General features: G+C 38.9%; 1 protein-coding gene across 2 annotated transcripts in view; it reads right to left on the minus strand.

Annotated features, from left to right (window-relative positions):
- ATAD5 (ATPase family AAA domain containing 5) overlaps positions 1-15,654 on the minus strand; it is a 33,291-nt gene extending 17,637 nt beyond the window's left edge. For both annotated transcript variants that reach the window (XM_088828688.1, XM_055401407.2), the window contains exons 1-7: positions 15,222-15,654; positions 10,225-12,137; positions 9,143-9,251; positions 6,055-6,210; positions 4,543-4,663; positions 3,921-4,002; positions 1,152-1,336 (exon numbers count right to left, since the gene is read on the minus strand). In XM_088828688.1, coding sequence (XP_088684814.1) covers positions 1,152-1,336; positions 3,921-4,002; positions 4,543-4,663; positions 6,055-6,210; positions 9,143-9,251; positions 10,225-12,137; positions 15,222-15,287 — 2,632 coding nt within the window. In that variant the 5' untranslated portion in view covers positions 15,288-15,654. The remainder of the gene's footprint in view (positions 1-1,151; positions 1,337-3,920; positions 4,003-4,542; positions 4,664-6,054; positions 6,211-9,142; positions 9,252-10,224; positions 12,138-15,221) is intronic.
- Between the last annotated feature and the right edge of the window lie 2,697 nt (positions 15,655-18,351).

Raw genomic sequence — 18,351 nt, forward strand, 5'->3', positions numbered from 1 at the left:
ATAAAACTCAAAAACCATCAAGGTCAGAAACATAAAAGGAAAAGAACGGAAAACAGAACATAGTGAACATTTCATGAGTAGAGGGATTACACTAAACCAAACCACAAAGCCAGCTGAGAAGAATATAACTGTTTTTGCCCTGACAAAAAGCACCAGGTAGGAACAACAATAGGGGGCTTCCCTGGTGGCTCAGACTAAAGAATCTGCCTGCAATGCAGGAGACCCCAGTTTGATCCCTGGGTTGGGAAGATCCCCTGGAGAAGGAATGACTACCCATTCCAGTATTCTTGCCACTGAATTCCATGGACAGAGAAGCCAGAATTCCATGGACGGAGTCCATGGGGTCACAAAGAGTCAGACATGACTGAAGTGACTAACACTTTTCAGGAACAACAACAAAGCAAAGATAGAAGGCTTTGTATATGATCAGTACTTTTAAGAACTAAATAGGTAAAGTAAGACTGTGGTTGCCAGAGCACTTGAATCCACAGAGAATTAGATCAGGATCAAGTTAACACCATCCTACAAGGCTTGGGTAAACATCTCGCTCTCGAGTGCGGTACATGTGAGGATAGAGAGAGCTAGAACAGTGGAGCACGGCTCCCTGTTACCAACTCCAGGAGATGGTTCACAAGATACTTGTGTGGTGCCCAACAGCACAAGCTGTTACAGCAAGGAGGCAAACAGATTTCTCTTAAACAGTGAGCTGCAGACTGGACAAAGACAGGGATGGAGTTCCTCTAAGAAACTCTTAAAAGATGACCTGTGTACATACAGGCTCAGATTTCAAGAACACAGTGCCTCTCTGGACAGCAGTCACTCCAGTTCCACACACGTGCCTGCCCTCCCCTGTCAGCAGGGGTAAGGGCTTCAGCTTTCCTGTCCCACCCCCTTTCTCAGCCCAAGGCTGCAGCAGAGAGGATGCGGTGGTGTCGCTTTAGTTGCTCAGCTGTGTCCGACTCTTTGTGACTCCATGGACTGTAGCCCACCAGGCTCCTCTGTTGATGGGATTTCCCAGGAATGGAGAGGATAAAAAGCTACTTTAAATTCCACATAAGAATAATACCTGAACCTTTGTCTCACCTAAAACCAACTTACATAGTTTCATATTGCTACTAACGTTTAAAAATATCTCATAATAATAAACTCACCATCGTCTTTTTGCTGAACATGAATGACTCTCTGGAAACTGGAGCTCACTGCATTGTACACATCTAACGCAGCAGCTTTCTTTGCAATTTGTCGTTTCAACAAATCTGGCAAACCGCTCATGAGAAAGTCACGCTTTGCTTTAAACTGCACATCACAATCTTGAGACTTTTCAGATGCATCTTGGCTTTTAAGAAAATAATGTGAGAAAAGGACAGCTAAGGTTATAAACACTTAAAAAAATACACTATAAGATAAATATTTCTTAATTTTATGTGAAAAAATTTAATCAGCTCCCTGAGATGTTAACTGTCAAATTCTTTTTCTGCTTATCATAAAAATGAAAGTCTAGTCAATGTTAAAAAATTAAATAAGAATAAGTATATACAGAAAAAAAATGCATCAAAGAACATCCACCAAAATGTTAACAGAGGCTATCTTCGAATGGTAGGTGAGTTTTTTCCCTGTCTTTTGTCTACATTTTTTTTTTAAACATACATTTATATTATAATCAGATAAAATCAGTGCCACATTTCTAGAAATTAATAGAAGAACTTTTAAGTTTCCAACAGTAGGAACCATAGGGCCCTTATTACTGATGTCTCAGTTTCACCTGGCTTATCTTTAGGATTATTGCTAATCCTAAAACTCCTGACTTACACGGGAAGGTGGTGACAGGGTAGAGGAGGATGGGGGGATGGGGAGGCCGAGGGGAGAGAGTGGTGCTGACGTATCATGGCAGGCTCCTACATGAATGTTTGTAACAGTTCAAACTGTTTAGTTAATAGGGGTGCATATGAATGTATGCATATTATACCTGAATAAAGTTGATTTAAAAAAATAAGTGTGTGTATGTTGTGTACCAAGCAAGTGCATGTAAGCACAAAATAACATAACGTTTATATGATGTTTGGAAACAGACAAAAAATAACCAATGGCAACAGAAATCAACTAACTGATGGTAACAGCAACCAGAATAGTGACAACCTTTTGTTCTGGTGGTGGTAGGGATACAGAAAAAGAAAACGTAAACCAATTGGGAGTAAAAGAAAGATGTTATATCCAGATATACTCATCAAAACTGTGTGCTTAAGATACGTACATTTAACAATAGGCAATTATTCCTCAATAAAACTGAAACAGGAAAAAAAAGAAAAATTAACCCGAACTCATGTCCCTAAACCTAGTCTTCTTCCATTGTGCAACCCACTGGCCCAGATCAGGTGTCATCTTTCCATCTTCAACTCTCCCAACCCCAGTCCCCATGTCTAATTAATCATAATTAATTAGAACCCAGGTCTCCAGCATTGCAGGCAGATTCTTTACCAGCTGAGCCACCAGGGAAGCCCAAGAATACTGAAGTGGGTAGCCGATCCCTTCTCGAGCGGATCTTCCCAATCCAGGAATCGAACCAGCGTTTCCTGCATTGCAGGAGGAGTCTTTACCAACTGAGTTATCAGGGAAGCCCAATTAATCATAAAGGGTTCTGAAATTTATCCCCTAGGGAACTCCCTGGTAGTCCAGTGGTTAGGACTTCATGCTTTCATTACCAAGGGCACAAGTTCAATCCCTGGTGGGGGAACTAAAACCCCATAAGCCACATAGTATGGCAAAAAATAAACAAATGAATGGATCTCCTAAAATCTTTCATACATCCTCTCCAATACTTGAGTCCACACTTCATTATCTCTCACCAGGACTCCTGTATCCACTCTAATCCCTCCTCCATCCCATTCTCTGTACAACAGCCAAATTAATCCAGCAGTCAGATTACACTTTCAAAATTAAAATGCTTAAGTTTCCACTCATGTTTAAAACCCTCTGACTGCTTCTCACTGCTCTTAGCATAGTGACAAAATCCATTCATGTGTCCGAAAGGTCCTACCCACGTGGGCTGGTACCACCTCTCCAGCATAATCTCACACTCTGCTCACTGTGCTCCAGTCACAGGGACATTCCTTCAACTTCCTATATTTACCATGCTCCTTGCAGTCACAGGGACTCTAGATGGTCCCTCTGGATGGACCACTGCTCCTCCCCAGTGAACTCCTGCTCATCCTTCAGTTCAGGCATCATTTCCTCAGCGACTCCTTTCTTAACCAGTCCAAATCTACTTAATAGAACTTTGTACCTCTCCTTAGCACAACTCCAAATCTTCACTTGTTGGCTCAACTAATGCTTAATCAGAGATTGTCTTTCCTCTAAAGTGTAAGCCTCAAGAAGACAGTGTGTGCTAAGTCGCTCAGTTGTGTCTAACTCTTTGCGACCCTACGGACTGTAGCCTTCCAGGCTCCTCTGTCCATAGGATTCTCCAGGCAAGAATACTGGAGTGGGGTGCCATTTCCTTCTCTAGGGGATCTTCCTGACCAAGGGATCAAACCTGAGTCTCTTACCTCTCCTGCACTGGCAGGCAGGTTCTTTACCAGTCAAGAGGATGGGGAATGTGTCTTACTTCCATGATATTCCTAGTACCAAACACAGTGCCTGGTACATAATGGATATTTAAATATTTACTAGGTTCATAAATCAGTTTTTTGGTATTTTTGGTTTGCCTATTTATTTTTCCACTAGTGTGTCTAGAGATAGCCACAAAATGTTTGCAAAAAACCAAGATCTTCAAATTGCAGTTGTAGCAATGTCAACATTGTCATCTTTTAAAATGGACTTACTAAAGCTTCAAATGATAGTTTAAACCTTTCTCATCAAAGTAAAGGAACACAAAACACATCCCATAGAATATTTTGGCATTCTAAAATCTGTATCAGACTGACCTGCTTTCATCAAAACCAAGGGCAGGATCAGCTGTCTTCTGAGTCTTTCTAGTAAGAAATAAAGGTGCGACTTTCACTTTTCCTTAGAAAAATAAATACTTAGGTTAGTATCAAGGCTTATCATCTCCACTTACCTTCAATTACTGAATTCTTTAAAAATTTTTTTAACTAAAATTTTTCTATATAATGAGTTGGTCTCTCAACCTGGCAATATCAATAGCAGAATTTCCCGGGGAGCTTTTTTTAAGTTACAGATTCCCACAACCCACCTCTAGAGACTCTTGGTCAGTAATGTCTAGGAAAGGACCTAAAAATTTAACATTTTTAAAAATTTACCCAGATGATTTTGATGATCAGTCAGCTTTCAGAATCACTAAGTTAACTGAGGCTAAATAGATACAAAGAAATGCAATCACTTAAAATATACTCACTTACTCTTTGTAAAAGTCTTTACTAGCTACACTATAACTTCACTCATTAACTCATCAAAATAGAAAAATTTAATATAATTAAAAAGGTTATAAGACAAGAAATTTAAATTTAAATTAAATTAAAATTCAGAACTATATAATCCCCCTCGAACCTCCTAATGTTCACCATCGATATTATCAAATCTGATTACCAGGGACATCTTTAGGAGTCTTGTTAAGTTTTTTTCCTAACACATCATTCAGACACTGAAGTTTCTTCTCATTTTTCTCAGGATGCTTAACAGGAGGAGGACTGGAACTTATTACAGAGTCCTAAGACAGAATAAGAAAAAAAAATTTTAATAACATACAGTTATATTACAATTTCAAAAAGATTATAGTGCTAGAAGTCATAGACAAGAAAATCACATTAGAAATTCCATACATCTCCCTGTCAGAAACTATTTGATACAAAAATACATGACAGGAATGGCAGTAGTCTGTGCTTATACCGTACAAGTTCACATAATCAAAAAGATTTATTATGATCATAGTTTTCTTTTTTAAAGAAGCAACTAACAAACTATATTCCAGATAAAAGAATCAATACAACCAAGCTATAAAAATTCTAGCTATCCCCTTTCAGAACTATATATCCTAGAAAAATATTAGATGAAGTCTGATAAGTACTCATATGGTCAATATATATCTCTGAGTATCTACTATGTCTAGGCAAGAGCAGGCACTTGAAACACAGACAAATGAAAGTCTAGAGATATGGCATCAAGGCTAGAACCAGGGTTTAGGGGACAGAGGGAGAGCTGATTTATGAGTGGATAGTTTAACGTCCAACAACTGACGGACGTTACTTGTGGTATTTCTGTATACCACATGTGGCATTTCCATACAATGGGGTATTATTTGACAATAAAAAGAAAGAAAACACTAATGCTACAACATGGATGAACCTTTGAAACATTATGCTAAATGACAGAAGCCAGATACAATGGACCACATATAGTATTATATGTGATAATATATCGTTTGTATTAAATGTCCAGAATAGACAAATCTATACGGTTTGGCTAGGGCTGAGGGAGGGGAGATTGGGAGGTGACAGCTAAGGACAATGGGGGTTCTTTTGGAGACATTAAAATGTTCTAAAATTGACTGTGGTGATGGATGCACAACTCTATGACTGAGTTGCATACTTTAAACAGCAAACTATATGGTATGGAAATTATCTCTCTCTAACAAAGCTATATGTCTCTATAATGAAATTGCTGTTGTTGTAGTTTTTAAAAAACAGAAGATGGTGGCATTTAGCAGGATCTTCAAATCTAAGTAGGAGTTCCTCCAGTAGGACTGAGTACCTAATACACATTTCAAGCTGAAACTACAAACTGAAAGGAGTTAAAACTGTACCCTTTGGAGAGAAATGAATAATTTAGTAAAACAGAGTGAAAGTGTGTATTTGAGGAAGGGGGTTGTTTTGAGGTAGGAGCTAGTTCTATGAAGGGTCTTGAATGACTTGATAAGGATTCAGATTGTATTCTGTGGGCAAAAGAGCCGAAGTCCTCTAAAAAAGAATGGAAAATTATATTCTTCCTACCACTTCAAGGCTTCCTACAAGTACTCTATCTTATAATTTTATAATGGTTTCCTTCTCTCACTTCAAACAGAAGAGAACAAAATTTATACCACTAAATATCTGTAATACTTACTTCTGTTTCTGATCTTTCTGGAAGCGTCTGATGTCTAGACGAACGCCTTAAAGGTGTCACTACTTCTTCAGTAGATTTTGACTTACTAATATGCAAAGCTTTTGCTTTTTCGATCAATTGTTTTGCTTTTGATACATTTTTTGAAGCACAGCTTACCTAAACACAAATATGAAATAATAATTTAGCTTTCTGGCAAATTATATTTAATAATAGAAAAAACAGAAAAGACAAAACTTTAAAGACAGTAAAAAGACAGGTGGGTTGTCAGGGGAAAAGGAAGGGAAGAACAGGCAGAGTACAGAGGATTGTTAAGGCAGCAAAACTACTCTGGATGGTACTATTAATAGAATGGTGGATACATGTCAGTATACATTTTTCTAAGCCCACAGATTATGCAACACCAAGAGTAAGCCTTAACTTAAACTATGGGGACTTCCTTGGTGGCGGAATGGATAAGAATCTGCCTGCCAATGCAGGGGACACAGGTTCAAGCCCTGGTCCAAAAAGATTCTACATGCCATGGAGCAACTAAGCCCATTCCCACAAATGTTGAAGCCAGAGCTCTGGAGCCTGGGCCCCACAAGAGAATGCCAGGCACCGAAACAAAAAGTAGCCCCCACTTGCTGCAACTAGAGACAGCCCTTGCAAAGCAAGTCCTAAATAAATAAATAAATGTTTTTTGGAAAGACTTAAACAAATAAATAAATAAACCATGGACGCTGGGTGACAATGACGTATCAATGTAAGTTCATCAATGGTAACAAATGTACTATTCTGGAATTAATAATGGAGGAGGCTTTGCCTGTGTGGCAGCAGAGGGTATATGGGAAACCTGTACCTTTTTCTCAGTTTTGGTATGAGCCTGAAAGTGCTCTAAAAACTGAAATCCACTAAATATATACATAATAGAAAAATATAATCACAGATCACACCAAATAAAGGACCAAAAAAATGCCTATTCAAATTTTACCATGGAAATGAAATTAAAATGTATCTAATTATATTTGGTTTGCCTTCATTTTTTTACTTGAAATCTATCCAGATAAATTACACTTGTTAAAAAACACCCAGAAAGATGACTGTATATAAAAATTTTAAAAAAACAAACAAAAAAACAGATGTCTGTATAGATTGGAATTGTTGGTTATTTCCATCTTCATGGCATCTTTTCTCTGTTTTCAGTCACTTTTAGGCTGAATCCTTGGAGAGAAACTGAAAAGGTAGTAGGCATAGAAAAGAGTACTAGAAAAGAACAAAGTCTGCCCTGCAGGTCTGGCTCTGTCACTGATGTACTAAGTGACTTTGTGTATTCAAATATAATCTTCCAGATAATGTGTTTTCCATATTTTGAGTTCTACAAGTTTTTACATTTGTATTAAACAAGCTATAAAACAGCTTACATTATATGATCTCTTTTAAAAATTACATATCTATTTAAGCATAGGAAAAAGTCTGGACTAATAAACTTATAACTATTAAAAGTGGGTTACCCTTACAGAATAAGAGAGAAAAAATTTTAAAAAGCTTTCACTTTTATATATATATATATACTACTGAGCTTTTTAAACAAATGTTTGCTATTTCTTCAAAACTTTTCAAATGTTTTTAAAAAAATGTTAAAGAGAATAGGCATAAAAAAATAAAAATAAAAAAGAACAGGCATGGATATTCAGTATATAAGGAGGTTAGGAATGTTAGGGATTTGCTTTATAGGAGTAGAGTGATAGATATCTGTTCTGTTAGCAAAATTTTTGACAGGCTGGTGATAAACCTTAGGGTAATAATCCAGCTAAATTTAAATTAACAACTCCATCACTGAACCAGTTAACAAAGAGATCTGTTTTAGTAAATGTGTGGGAAAAAAATACACGTGCATTTTGGCAAGTTCTGCTCTTACTTGAAATTGTTTTTTTTTAATAGTTATTTTTCTGATAAGTTTTTAAAAGTTCTTATTTATAAAAAAAAAAAAACAGAAAAATGAAGAAAATTAAAATCAACCATAATCCTATCACCTCAAAAAACAGTCGTTTCCAATATCCTCCTTTGTGACCGAGCTGCCTGTCCTCCCAGCTCTTACTTACTCCTAATATAACAGGAACCTCCGTCCTGACAGTTCTCTACTTTCTTCCTATTTATCAGCTTCTGGTAGCCCTCTTCCCATGCCCCCAGCTTAAAACGCACTGTGTATCAATTCAACTCTCAAAAATGTTTTAACCTTCTTTGGCACCACTGTCCTTCAAAAGAGGGCTAAATATTTACTTCATGAGTACTAAGCATAATACCTGGAATGTGATAAGATGTCAAAAAAAAAAAAAGGACAGCTGTTAAAGAAAAACAAAGGAGATACCAACTTTCTGTGGCAGGGGCTTTCTCCCAAGGATTACATTAGAATCACCCTGGTAGCTTTTTAGACACACACACACACTTGTATCTACTCACCCAGGAGAGAATCCAATTATCTCACGGAAGGGATAAGCAGTCTATTTTACAGAAGCAACTAAACTATTCCTACACATTCTCCTTTCAGGATAGTGGTTTTCAACTGGGGGTGATTCTTCCCTCCAGGGGATATTCAGCAATGTCTGGAGATATTTTTGGTTGCCAATGCTGGGCGAGTTGGACTGCCACTGGCATCTCACATGTAGATGCCAGGGTTACTGCTAAACACCCTATAATGCATGAGACAGTCCCCCACAACAAAGAATTATGCAGCCCATAATGTCAACAGTACCAGGGTTGAGAGACCCCACTTTTTAGCCTCTAATCGAGAGAAAAAAAAAAATTCAATCATGCTTATTTCCGTAAGCAGCCTTAAGGAAAATGACTGGAATATAATTGTGATTAAGAACACCTTTTCTAAGTAAACTACACGGTCTTTATCAATTGCTTTCATCTCACAGTAAGATATATTGATCTCTTAATAAGCTAACTCACGGAGTGAATAGTCAAAAATAGTAAAGGGTTGTAGTTAACATAAACCAGTCTATGAATTATGTGAATCTTCTTTTGGTGTATCACTTCCAAAAGTAGCAACTGTTGTTTTAGAAAACAGAACACCACTTACAGGACTCCCTAATATTTCAATTACCTTTCTAGTCTGAATATCAAAATCTTCATCAGCAGCTTCAGATTTCTTAGACCTTTTCTTAGATTTTTTCTTCGATTTTTTTGGAGTACTAATCCTGGTGAATTTCATTCTGAAAGCAAACCAGAAAGATATTGACAAATATTTTTATGATTATAATGTCTAAGAATTTCAATTAAATATAGTAAACAACTAACTAGAACTCTAATTTCTGGACAGTTCTGAAGTAGAAAACAAAAAAAATCAAATCCTCCATTAGTTTCAAGTTACTGGTTCAAATGTAGGCCAAACTCAATATTAAACTCTTAGAAAACATAAAGCTTCTTTTGTAAATCCTAAGTTTTCCAGAAAATTAGTCCCTAAGATCTTTCTTATCTTCCCTGATAGCTCAGTTGGTAAAGAATCTGCTTGCAATGCAGGAGACACCGGTTCCATCCCTGGGTCAGGAAGATCCCCGGGAGAAGGGATAGGCTACCCGGTCCAGTATTCTTAGGCTTCCCTTGTGGCTCAGCTGGTAAAGAATCCACCTGCAACGTGGGAGACCTGGGTTTGATCCCTGAGTTGGGAAGATCTCCTGGAGAAGGGAAAGGCTACCCACTACAGCATTCTGCCCTGGAGAATTCTATGGACTACAGTCCGTGGGGTCACAGAGATGGACACAACTGAGCAATTTTCACTCAACTCCACTTCACAATCTTACATTAGCTAGAACCAGCATGCAAGTACATATCTCATAGTATATGGCTCAGTTTACCTAAAGTTCTATAACTTATTTTTAATTTCATGGTTGCTAAATGCACAGAATTCTTATTTGAAGGATATTCCTCCAGGAATTAGCAACTATGATAAACAAGAGTGTAAAGCTCATCTAAAATACATCCAGAATTCTTCTGAAAGCATGCCTAACTTTAAGTATGGAAAACAAGCAGCATTTTTGAAACCCTGTTTTCTTTTTCTTATAAATAAGCTGTGTTCTAAGGGGAAAAAAAAAAACCAAACTACTCTCCAGTGCCTGACGTCTTTTCCTTCGAATCTAATAACTTACATGGGATATTCAGAACCTGAGAACAAAACAGAACTTTTACCTAATAGGACTCTCTGAATCAGAGGGTATTGTTATTAACTCCGCTGTATATAAGCGATGCTTCTCTGATAAGCTGGCTGCTTTTGGAGTAGAAGCTTTGACTGGACTATCCTCTTGTGCATCTTCAGAATCAGTACCTCGAACGATTATTGTGGCAGGCGTGCTGCTACTTCTTATAGATCTTCTGCTTGATTTGGGTGTAGAAACATTTCTCAAGCTGTCTTCGGTCTCAGCTTTCGACTTATCCTTAACTGGTAAGCTGGTTTTTTTTGAAGACTTGTTATTACATGGAGAGGAAATCTTTAGAGGGTCATCATATGCTGCATGTTCACAAACAAGGCTTTCCCTGTTAAATAATGTGCTGTTTTTGAAAAGGTCTGTTTTCTTTTGTCTTAAACTCATTCTAAGCCTGTTTTGATTTTGCTTCTCTTTAAAGCAAAGAGTTGTTTCTTTTTCCTGAGTATTTCCCTCTCTATTTTCAGTTGGAATGCCACCAGTCTCTAACATTTTTTTATTCTTTTTTTTCAGTGTTTTACTTTTCTCCTTAGGAAAACTTCCTTTATCAGTGTGGGGCTGTGAACTGCCATGATTTGAAGCCATTTGGATTTTAGAATTTTCCATGACTTTTTTAGAATTATTGTCTCTTTCTTCCTCATTTAAAGATTTTTCGTTGAGCTCTTTCTGCTTATCGGAAGACTTTTTGACTCCATTTTTAAGCGTATCTGATACTGGCTGCCTAAATGCTTTCATAAACTGTTGTCTTTCTTCTAGAGTGCATTTAGGTTTCACAGCATCAGAGCTTCCAGCTTCCAACACCGCCAATTCTAGTTCTTCTTCATGTATAACAACGTTAGATTTTCTTTTCTGAACTGCCTGTTCATTCTCAGGATCAGACAGACTACTTTCCATTTCCACCTGCTTTTGTTTCAAGAAAATGGAGGGTATTTTCCCTGTCTTTTTTGGGGGGATGGGGTGAACTTGTGCGAGAACAGTGACTGTCTTAAAGCGGGTCTGTTGGGAAATTTCATAGATTTCAGGGTCACTCATACAACCACTTCTGACTGTATCTTCAACAGTTTCAGAAGGAATACAAATTGACACTGTAGAGTCTGGTGTCTGCTCCACTTTATTTTCCTTGTGACTTTTTAAAAATTCCTCATATGAGACAGTTATTGTACTATCATTTAATGGGGCTATTTCAGTTATTTGATCTCTAGGCTCAGTATCATTTGCAATACTTTTGATTTCATTAGTTAGGGAAGACCCTATCTGTTTACTATCATTACCATCTTTTTTAAGGAGATTTAGTTCCTCTGCTAAGGGTAAGCTTTCAGATAGATCTATGACCTCTCTGTGCTTCCTTTTTCTCAATGTTCTGCGATCATTTTTTGAGGGTCCATGTTTAGGATTTACTTTCTTAGAACTTTTTTTGGAGGTCACAGTGCTTGATTGTTTTTTGAGACTTTGAATACTTTCTGCAAGTACCTCGACATGTTTCTTGTCAAGGAAAGCGGAAGTACTGCCGCTACTTTCCACAAAATCGTTATCTAAACTACAGTCTTCTTTGCTCTCATCACTGTTAATTTCAATTGGAGTTTTATGTTCAGTTTTAATACTACTTAGTCGATGAGATAAATTTAGTCTCTTTCTTCTCTTCTTACACTCTGTTTTTAAGGGCATTTCCAAATAGTCTTTGCCGCTGTCATCAGGCAACGGTGTGGATGACTTTGTCTTGCACTTTTTTGTTGTCTGAGCCTTCTGATTTGTGAATGAAGTCTTTCTAAAGTAATCCAGAATATTATTGGATTTGGGTGGAGAGAAAACCCTGTCTCCAGTCTTCCCCATGGGTGATAAATACTTTGTGATTGTTCTGCAAGAAGTTTTGTCATCATCTTTCCTTCGCTTCTTGCATGCCTATCAATTTTAAAAGAAGAAAAAAAGCATTTATTTCAAGCAAAATACTATAAAGTTTAAACACGGATTTATTATTTTATGTAATGGGATAAAAAATAGAAGCCTTCCTTACTTGATAAACATGATATGTTAGGAATAAAAAGAACTTTAAACTTAAACCTACAATCAAATCTCAATGTCACACTGAGTTACACAATAATAACTTGGGTACTTTACTGTATGTATACTTCAATAGAAAGTTTCAAGGACACTATATTTGTGTATAAATACATTAATTACTGTTAGCCTCTGTTCACTTAATAACCTTCAAATAGTACCACACACTCCAACAGAATTTGCAATGAACATGTTACATACAAATACATAAAGTCTGACCCATGATAGGAGCTTTATAAATATTGTTTCCATTCCCATTATGGTTTTTTAGTAAACAAATTATTCTATTTCCAAGAAACAGGTACACAGTGAACAAGCCTACAATCCCAAAATTTACTAATTAAGCAAAAATTATAGTGGGCACTTACTACAAATAAATAAGATTTTCCAGTATTTTAATATGCTATTAGAACAAAAAAAGATGCTTGCTCCTTGGGAGAAAAGCTATGACCAACCTAGACACCATATGAAAAAGCAGAGACATTACTTTGCTGACAAACGTCCGTCTAGTCAAAGCTATGGTTTTTCCAGTAGTCACGTATGGATGTAAGAGTTGGACTGTAAAGAAAGCTGAGAGCCAAAGAATGGATGCTTTTGAACTGTGGTGTTGGAGAAGACTCTTGAGAGTCCCTCGGACTGAAAGGAGATCAAACCAGTCAATCCTAAAGGAAATCAGTCCTGAATATTCATTGGAAGGACTGATGCTGAAACTCCAATACTTTGGCCACTTGATGAGAAGAACTGACTCATCTGAAAAGACCCTGACACTGGGAAAGATTGAAGGTGGGAGGAGAAGGGGACAACAGAGGATGAGGTGGTTGGATGGCACCACAATTCGATGGACATGGGTTTGAGCAAGCTCCAGGAGTTGCCGATGGACAGGAAAACCTGGCATTCTGCAGTCCATGGGGTTGCAGAATCAGACATGACTGAGCGACTGAACTGAGCTGATTAAAACAGTTACTGCCTGACTCCTACACTCTTCATTGCCCTTATAAAAAAACTCCATCAGTCTTTTCATTATTTTTAATTTCCTTCAGTTCATTTGTTAGAATAAACTTGCCAGAATAACAAGGAAACCTTTTTTTAAAAAAGATAAGTAATCCCTGGTGGCTCAGAGGTTAAAGCGTCTGCCTCCAATGCGGGAGACCCGGGTTCGATCCCTGGGTCGGGAAGATCCCCTGGAGAAGGAAACGGTAACCCACTCCAGTATTCTTGCCTGAAGAATCCCATGGACAGAGAAGCCTGGTAGGCTACAGTCCACGGGGCCGCAAAGAGTTGGACACGACTGAGCGACGGAACGGAATGAAGAAATTATACTTCTAGAAAATTTAAATGTATTATAAAGCTATCATGATTAAAGCATAGCACTGCTGCATGAATAGGCAATTTAACAGTACTGATTAGAAAACCAGAAAAAGACTTAGATATTTAAGAATTGGCATATGATAATATTAGCACTCAAGTCAGTGGGCAAAGAAGTAGTTAATAAAAAGTATTGGGGCAAATTTCTAACCCTTTGGATAAATATAAGGCAAAATAAATTACAGACAGATTAAAATTTTACCTCTTAAAATGAAGTGATAAATGTATTAGAAGAAAATGCTAGTGAGTTGTTAGTATTATTATCCTGAACTGGTATCAGAGGTGGTATACCATAGGCTCTGGAGTTAGGCAGATCTAAGTTCAAGTGCTGGTACCGTCATCTACTAGTGTGGGACCTTAAGCAAATTACTTTTAATTTTCTAATTTACTTCTTCTAACCTAATTTAGATGGTTGGATGGCATCACTGACTCAATGGATGTGAGTTTGAGCAAACTCAGGGAGACAGTGAAAGACAGGGAAGCCTGGCATGCTGCAATTCCTGGGGTCACAAAGAGTCAGACACAATTTAATGACTGAACAACAACCACCTAGTTTAACTTACTTTTAATTACTACTTAACCTCTCATCCGCAGAATACAGATAATAACACCTCATCACAGAGTTGATATACCCTTTCAATACTGAACAATAAACATTACTATGAAATAACCCTCTAAGCCGGGCATCAGAAGCAGAAGCTGTAACAAAAAGACTGGAAAACCGCCCAAACAAAAAGCAAGAACTGTGTGATTCCAGGATTAAAAGTTCTTTTTCACACCTAAGACAAGCAGAGCAACTGCCTTGATTTAGCAAACAAGCACTGGCATAACAACTAATAACAGAACTCGATTCTAAAAAGAAAGTGTCCCAGTTACATAAGTGAATATGCATCTTGGCTCACTTTAAGGACATACATACAGTATGCATACGTACATCAGATAGAATGCCAGCCTGAGATGAAAAGTAAAAATACAGCAACTATCTACTTTAAGAGGCTACTTCACTACTTAATGGTGTTAGCAGCTCTTCATAACAACTGCTAGTACATCGCACTGAAATTTGATGAACACAAGAGAATAACAGTATGGCAAGGTGGGACTTCTAAGTGCAGATCTTAAGCTATAGAAAAATGAGAAAGTGATTTTTAAATGAAGGGTTCTGTTTGATTCTTGTAGTGACAATCTAATCGGTATTCCTAGAGCAGGTGGATTTGGGTGGACAAGTAGAACTCAAAGATTCTTTTCAACATGAAAGTTCTCTGCTTCCTTATCATGAACTCAAACCAGACCGTGGGATCCTTCATGACATTAACCAAGTCCAAAACATCCAGTTCCAACATTTCAGGATCTGGGAACTGGTACTCAACTAGGCATCCTGAAGTCCCCGCAAACATCTCACAATCCAAACGTTTGTCAGGACCTATCACGTCTTCAAGAAACGATACACCCCAGCAATTGTAGCACACAATGTCACAACTCTGTGGGGCTTCACCAGGTCCCTCCTTTGCCCTTATAGATCCTAAACTGCGATCTCTCCTCACAAACGGAGATAGTCAAGCTCACCTCAATCTCGTAGTCCTTCACCAGAGGGGGAGCAGCTGTCGCCGCCATGGCCAGGACCCCCACCATGCTCCCTGCTTTCCGGAATCCCAGTCCCTAGGACCTTGCGCGGCCCGGCCCGGCTTGTCGGGAGGCCATGGAGGCGGCCGACTCCAGCAGGAGCGAGGACCTGGGCCGTGGGGTCCGCCTCGGACTCCCGCGCGCCCACGGCCCGGGGTGGTCGCAGAGGCTGGGCCCAGCTCAGCCGAGTCGAACGCGGGAAGAGGCGGTGAGAAAGCGCGGGCAGCGAGAACTCTCGGGTGTGGTCGGTGACCGCGGGGTGCCCCCGAGGCGGGCGCTACAGTCCTGAGTGATCGGAGCTGGGGGTCCCGCGGGAAAAGCAGGTCGAACGCAGAACCAACCCCCGGGCTTCGGAAGGAGTTCTTGTCAATTGGGTTTTCGCGCCGACTGGCGCGCAGGGGGCGGAGCTTAGGTTGCTTCCGGAGGCTGCGCGGACGGTGAGCCGAGAGGGCCAAAAAACTTCTTTGCCAAGCCTGCGGGAAGCGGGACTGTTTGATCGAGAATCTAAAAGTAGCGGGGAGTTTGCCGATTTCAAACTTCTAACGCCCAGTTTCACGGATGAGGATGTGCTTTGACTAAGTCCGTGGGTGGCAAAATTAAAACCGTATACTTTTTTTTGGCTGCCTTGCGGGATCTTAGTTTCCCCACCAGGATTTGAACCGGCACCCTCAGTAGTGAAAACGCGGAGTCCTAACCACTGGGCGCCCAGGGAATTCCCTAAACCCCTATATTTTGATGCCCCAGATTAGCCCCTACTTAAAAGTGAAAATTCGAGAAATACCGAAAAAGGAATAATGGTTGATTACACTCCTCCCACACGGACTAAACGTTATTTTGGCAAAGCGTCCTACCTCGAGACACTCCCACTTGGGGGATCCAAGATTTCGACACTTTACTCCTTTTTCCCCCCAGCTCTTTTTCTTATTTATTTATTTTGTGTGTGTGTGTGTCTTCAACTTTTTAGTCCTAACTGAACTCATTTCTTCCTGTGGATTTTGTCCGCGCGAGCTGCTACAAGCACACGGTCATCGCCTCAGCTGGCTGGCGTGTGTCTGAATTGTCCCTGGGTACCAGTAGTATGTCAGTTTGTAGTCACGATAATTTCATATATCTCTTGCATTGTTTTCATACATACGTTTAGCTTTACATTTTTTTACATGACACTTGCAACGTACGGACTGTATTTTTTGCTTGAGTGAATACACGATGTGTAAGAGCTGAAACAAGACATGTAAACAGACCTATCAAATGATAACGAGAAGCCACCTTGTTCATCGGGTTATGCAGACTGATTTTAATTGTTGAGTAATTGTGTCTATCATTATGGTATTTGCTATTGTCTGGACAACATGCATTGGAAAAGGAAATGGCAACCCACTCCAGTGTTCTTGCCTGGAGACTCCCAGGGACGAGGGAGCGTGGTGGGCTGCCGTCTATGGGGTCGCACAGAGTCGGACACTACTGAAGCGACTTAGCAGCAGAAGCAGGACAACATAAAAAGTACAAATGTCTCCCGTGAAATTAGTGGTAATTACGCTGTCTTTGAAAATTGTTAACCTTGATAAGGTTTTACAGGAAGGGAGACTGCACTTCTAAGTATAAATTGTTTTGTTGTTTTGGTTTGGTTTGTTTACAACTCGTGTAAAATAAGAACACGGCTCTTGGAGGACAGAGAAGAGGAGGAGCAGGAGGCGGAGCTAGAGTTGGGGCGGGGGGAAGAGGAGGGATCAATTAGAAAACTACTGAAAAAAACTGAAAGTCTCTCTTGACTCGCACCCCCAAATTCAGTTTCTTCCTTTTAGCCTCAAAGGCAGCCAATATTGCCCATTTGGTGTATAGTATTGCAGACTTTCTTTGGGGGCTTCCCTGGTGGCTTAGACGGTAAAGAATCTGCCTGCAATGCAGGACACCCGGTTCGATCCAGAATTCCATGTATATGGATACATAAATGTATGTCAAAGTACATATAAAAGTATCTGTAGAAAAATCTTTAGCTTTGTTTTTCTTTACATAGAAAGTAACAACGTAAATATCACCCATCAATTTTTCCTTGTCTTCAAGAGCTAGCCGTAATACAGGTCCACTTGATTCATTCTCTTTCATTCGAGCATTTCACCCAATTATGCACCTTTTATTTACCCATTTCCTTAATGATGATCGTTTAAACTGTCTTCAGTTTTCTGTTAGACAAATAGTGAGTTGATGAACATTCTTGTCTCCTTGAACACAAGTAGTGCTTTTCCAGGATACACATCTAGATGTGGAATTGCTGGTTTCTAGAGTATGCAGTGCTTTTCAGTCTTCCAAAAAACTACACATTTAAAATGTGTTGTGTTGTTAAGTATTTGCACTGAATTTTTTTTAGATATCGAGTTAGTATTTTACACAAATTTATTTAGGAGCTTATAGCATTTATTAATTTTAAATTAAATGAGCTGTCATATTTGTATGGCAATTTAGCATTTACAATGTGCCTGTGTTGTTTTTTATTATCTTCCCCGTCTGGCTAATCCTTACTTTTAAAAATTACTATTAGCTTTTATATTCATCCAAGTAAGATGGACACGAGTTTGAGTGAACTCCGGGAGTTGGTGATGGACAGGGAGGCCTGGCGTGCTGTGATTCATGGGGTCGCAAAGAGTCAGACACGACTGAGCGACTGAACTGAACTGAATGCCTGTATTTGGTTTAAAATGTCAAAGAACTCCTCCACGACCCACCTCCCAGAATATTGGAAATAAAAGCAAAAATAAACAAATGGGACCTAATTAAAATTAAATGCTTCTGCACAGCAAACGAAACTATAAGCAAAGTGAAAAGACAGCCTTCAGAATGAGAGAAAATAATAGCAACTGACAAATAATTAATCTCAAAAATATACAAGCAACTTCTGTAGCTCAATTCCAGAAAAATAAACGACCCAATCAAAAAATGGGTCAAGACATTTCTCCAAAGAAGACATACAGATGGCTAACAAACACATGAAAAGATGCTCAACATCACTCATAATCAGAGAAATGCAAATCAAAACCACAATGAGGTACCATTTCACGCCAGTCAGAATGGCTGCTAT

This window comes from Moschus berezovskii, chromosome 20 (assembly GCF_049115385.1).
Source record: "Moschus berezovskii isolate FMDL1 chromosome 20, NW_MosBer_1.0, whole genome shotgun sequence".
Taxonomy (NCBI): Eukaryota; Metazoa; Chordata; class Mammalia; order Artiodactyla; family Moschidae; genus Moschus; species Moschus berezovskii.